At 43.0% G+C, this 5,313-nt stretch overlaps 1 protein-coding gene across 1 annotated transcript in view; it reads right to left on the bottom strand.

Moving 5' to 3' along the window:
* Nucleotides 1-5,313, bottom strand: part of LOC116693390 (sphingomyelin phosphodiesterase 3-like) — a 95,522-nt gene that overhangs the window by 4,450 nt on the left and 85,759 nt on the right. Inside the window, exons 8-9 of the mRNA XM_032522332.1 lie at nt 2,094-2,157; nt 869-1,037 (exon numbers count right to left, since the gene is read on the bottom strand). Of these exons, the coding sequence (XP_032378223.1) occupies nt 869-1,037; nt 2,094-2,157 (233 nt within the window). The remainder of the gene's footprint in view (nt 1-868; nt 1,038-2,093; nt 2,158-5,313) is intronic.

The raw sequence follows: 5,313 nt of genomic DNA on the forward strand, positions 1-5,313 counted from the left end.
AGGAGACAGAGACGCTCTATGGAAATGATGTGATTTGATTTCCCTATCCTCTCCAATCCCTCACACAGACAGGCAGCCGTGACGGCATTACCCTCATTCCCCCCCCAAGCTTTTACATCTTCAAATCTTGAACACGTATCACACATATCAAGCTGAGGGTCCTCCCCCAGGAAGTGTTTAGTGCATTCCTGCATTCTGATACATTTTTGAGCACCAATTTATGTTGGAAAACCCAGAACTCAGGAGGCAGGTGACAATTAAAAATATAATAAAGTACAATGGAGTATAATGCAGTAAAGGAGCTTTTAGATTTGGGACCTGGGCCCGGATCCAGGTACAACTGACCCCAAAGCCCAGTCTGTTTCATTAGTGTAAACCCTGCGTAGGGGAGCCCGGGGAGAGTTGTAACACGCTCCAATCAGGAACACGTTTGGAATCAGCTGATCCCCTGTAAACAAGCTCTATTTGGTCCTTGTTACACATGTGAAGAAGCAGCTCCCTGTGACAGAGACACTGCACAATTTAGAAAGAAATTAAACCATTGTTAGGAAAGAAAGTTCTCTTTTTCTTGTAACTTAATTTATTTTTGGGATAGCATTGCCGGCTTTGTAGTTCAACAAACTTAAATCATATTAATTGTGTGTCTTTATGGCTATCTTTCATGCAGGTTGTTAGCGTTGTCAGCTGTAAATGAAGCTAGTTCAGGGAAGTCTGGGTTACAAAATGTCACAGCCTACCCAAGCAACATTAAAAAAGAAGGGGAAAACTGGATGTCAAAGTTTTTAAGATGTTTGGTCTCAATTTGAGACGATTTAAGAAGCGACAATGTTTTGATGTCATTTTCCTGTTTTCCCTGACTAAACCATACCAGTTTCCAGTCCGGCTGCAGGCCCTCGTCGCTGTAGAGCATGTAGTCGATCCGGCGTCCGTTGCCCTTCAGCGGGATCTTCCTCCCTTTCTGACTGCTGGCGGGACACTGGCTCTTACTTGGAGGAAACACCAGGTACTCCTTCCTCCCCTCCTCGTTCTCCATCACTCTAACAGATGCACACAGGGATGGGGAAGGACCAGAAGACTCAGGTTTAGACAAAGGATGTAGCCCCGGAGTTGCCCTGCAGAGAGCTGCTGCTCACTGACACTGACTGGTCCATCACGCATCCTCCACACTGAGGGCGTGGGGGGGACACATTGTAAACCAAGGGGTATGGGGGTCAGTGTCAAACACTTAATTTCCTTCATTCTGGTGAATTTTTATTCAACAGTTTGTGCCTTTTCTGTACAAATCACGTTTATTTTTCATTTTCGACGCCCCTGTTGTGTTCTTTAAGGCTTCAATGTAGCATAAACAGACTTTATATTTTGCTATTACTGTTTTCTGTCAGATCGTTTATGGATCTGGATATTTCCGACCGCACTTGAAGGCAGCTTCTTTTTATGAAGTGAGAGAAAAGAGACGTGTGCTGCAAGGTTAGGATGGTACGGCCCACTAAAGTGGTTCTGAAATTGCTGGGAAGCACATTTACAGGTAAGAAGGATAAATCCGTGTTCTCAGCCCCCTGTACGGTTTCCTCTTTTGGGGAGGGGCTTGTTAAATCTTTTGAGGGGGACAACTCTATCTCTTCTAATTTTTGGGTGGGGGATATCCCCTTTTGCCCTCTGGCAGGCAATACAGAATCCCTCACTGTAAACTCAATCATTTTAAAAGCTCATTTGTGCCTACGTGGGCCCTCAGACGGGCGTAATCCGGGCACTCTCCAATGCATACTCCAATTAAAATAGAAAGAAACTGAAATACTGATATAAAAAGAAACAAGAAGAAAGAGAAAAAAAGCCCAAACTAAAATGACACACAATATCAAATCAACAGAATAAATATAAAAAGGTAAAATAATATTAGGAGTTACATGGGTTATGTACAAGACCTCCCATAGGGATAACCTTGCAAAACACATGCAAAACCAACATCTTTTATCTTCAGCTTTCTTAAATTGTACTGTGTGTGTTGTAAGTGTTATCTTTGTACAATTTAAGAAGTGAAGAAAACAAGTGTGTGTGTGTGTGTGTGTGTGTGTGTGTGTCTATGTGTGACTTACTTTTGTAAACTTTCAGGTGAACTGACCTCGTCGTCGTAAAGGCCACTGGGGTCCAGTAACGTACCTGTTGAATGACACATTCAAATGCATTACTGCTCAGCAGACTCACAGCTTCACATGCTTCCAATCATTTTATCTGACAAGTCCACTCTACCCTTTACTGCTCAATAAATACCCCAATTAAATTATCATTTTTAATCATTTTTCTTTATTGCCGTGTCCTGCACACAACCCTCATGTTGCATTCACATCGCCTGTTAGAAGGCCGAAGTAGTTACGCAGAGTTTAAAACATGCATGGAGTCAGAACATTTCCTGTTAGCAGATCTAAGCATGCTCTCCTTGTGGGTTGTTTGAAACAAAATGTAAATGTTTGAGTGTAAAATGTAATTTACCCCTGGGGATTAAAATAAAAAGTATCTTTCTGTCTCTGTCACACTTCTAAGTGACACCGCCACCGCCGCTCAATCCTGTGGAGAATAGCCGGATGTGTTCATGTGGTTGTGCTTTTATACTTTACCTTACTTTCCCTCACTCAGTGCCAGTGTACGCATATCCCCATAGCGTCTAGCAAGAACTTCCTTGAGTCCAGTGAAGGACCCCCCCCAAAGATAGCAGTACTGTTTGGGTCTGGAATCTAACTGAAATCTAACATTCACAGTCCTTAATGCTTTCTACTTCACCCGTTTCCTGTTCTCACTGCTTAACAGCATCAAACCTCTGTGTTGTGCTTTCACAGACGTGATGGGATTGAAATCTGGCTCATATTTTGTTTCAAATATTTTGTATTGTAAGCATTTGTGCATTGCATTTATAGGCAATATGTCTAATTACCCGTTTACCTAACCATCCAGCCCCACTATACGTTGCTCGAGGTACAAAATAAAAGGTTACTGTTTGTTTGAAAATTGTTTGAGTTCATCATTCAAGATAACCCTGGTTCGTTCTAGATGCAATGTGTCTCATAATTCTGAAATCCACAGTGGCACTGGAGGAACTTCAGATTTTGTTCCAGAATTTAAAATACAAATCTGGGTCATATTTGGAGCAATGTTTGGCAAAACCGTTCAGACAGATGAACTTAAACCTTATCTCTATGGTTTTGGTTGGGGTCAGAACAGGACACAAACCCCGGTCCCTGAGAGAAAGTCCTGTGTTGTTTGACCCATCAACCAGCCTCACTTCACAGACGTTTTGGTCTTTCATACCGCTCGCTACCGTCTCTAATACTGCGTCATCTTACAGCGCCGCGGTCGAGCTGCTGCTCTGCCCCGTGTGTTCCGTGCAGACGGTAAAGGGGGACTTTTAAGTCGTTACCTGACGAGTTGAGTGTTAGAACGTGTTGCCCATCACTATGACAACCCGCTTCCTCCATCGAGTACAGCTGATCTTAAAGTACAACTTTGCTTTGCAGACTTTGCAGACGCTCGGACCACAATCCGTTGTCATCAAGTGGTGACTTCTAACAGCCAGAGAGAGATGAGCAATCAGAGTGTCCTTTTGACAAAGAGGATGTGAGGCTGTGGGCCGGGTAATGTGTTTCAAATGCCCCACACGAAGAGAACACGGCACTGTGAAGTTACTCCAGTCAATTCACAAGTGTTGGGAGCTCTCATATAAAGTAGGCAGCTGAAGCACAGCCGGCGCTTCCACTGCTGTCTGCTGTGCTACTCACTCTCAGCTTTTTTGGGAAAGTGTAGATATTCATGAGATTCCCTCTTCCAGGGAGTTAACGTGACCTCAGTTTCTCTGTCTTGTAGTGTAATAAATAAAAATTCTTTCACAGTAATTTGCACCACCACTCCTAAAAAAACATGGAAAGCCACAGTTACTGTACTTGTTGGGTTTTTGGTTTGTGGTTGACATGTTTAATCTGACATCAAACAGGGCCTCAAACGCATCACCATCAGAGCCATGTCACTTCTGAATGGAGTCGATGATCAACAGTGAGATTTCTACTCAAACCTTTCATTTACAGCTTCAAGCACGTGACTTTGCTTTCATGTCACTGTTCTTTTAACTATCAAGTGGTCCCAGGCTAGCCCTGATTCCCACGGGATTGAATGCAGCACGAGCCCTGCAAGTTGACTGGCTGGTTGATCAGCATTAAGATGATTCCTTCAGCTAAAACTAGTTTTGGTGGAACATGTGCACGGCTAAACTCACAACTCAAACACATTTGTTCCCATGTGGCCCTAATCTTCTTCCTTCTTCTGCACAGCCCTACCTGGACAATAAAGGATTTTATTAAGTACGATTCCTCCCTCAGGTGCCTCCGAGGCCGTTTGATTTTGAGTTTTTTGTTTGTTTTGGTTCAGTCTGTGTACGAGCCCATTTCATCAAATCTATCGACACACCATGAAAAAAGATCTGCCATCAGCTGGCAGCCTGGCTCTCTGCCTGCCTTTTTAAGCCTGGTTGTTGTTTTTATTTAAGTATATTCTTCTTTGGATAAACTATGTGAAACGGGGTCAGCTTTCTCCCATTTTCTTTCATTGATTCATTGATTCATCTTTATTTGCTTGCCTCCTCCTTTACCTCCTGTCATGTCTAATAGCAAAACTCCAGGCGCAGAGCCGTCGTCCTAATAAATAAGCCCTTTATCTAAAACGAGCCCTTTCACTCTGTCCTGCCCACAATGTCCCCGAAATACCACTGGCCTAAATAACGCTTCACATCCAGACCAATACCCTCCAGTCTTTACGTCACTAATTCCCATGTATCAGCACGCTGTACTGGCTGCATTAACACAGTGGTTGCATCCTGATTTAGCCAGACAGAGCCAGCTTAGAGTCAGCTCTGTATGGATCACCAGATTGTTCTGAGCGACTGAGGCTATGGGTCTATAGCATCACCTGCCTTTCATTATGTAATGCTTTATTTTTTGAGGGTGTGTTTGTGCTGTTGATGCTTCATCTGAGGATGTGCCTATTATGTAGACTAGAAGCACAGTAAATGCTGGGAATGATTTGTGAAAATGCACAAAAAAACATGCAAGAATTAAATCCCCCTTCCAAAGCTATGTAGTGCGACTCGGCCTGACACCAAAACACTTATTCATGAACATCAATATCCAACGAAAAATAATCTCAAAATGAAAAAGCACAACGTAACGTAATTTGACCAGTGACTAGTAATTTCATGCTTGTGTGTTGCTTAATTTATTCAAAACATGTGTGTGTGTGTGTGTGTGTATGTGTATGTGTGTGTGTGTGTATGTG

Source organism: Etheostoma spectabile, chromosome 8 (genome assembly GCF_008692095.1).
Source record: "Etheostoma spectabile isolate EspeVRDwgs_2016 chromosome 8, UIUC_Espe_1.0, whole genome shotgun sequence".
Lineage (NCBI taxonomy): Eukaryota > Metazoa > Chordata > Actinopteri > Perciformes > Percidae > Etheostoma > Etheostoma spectabile.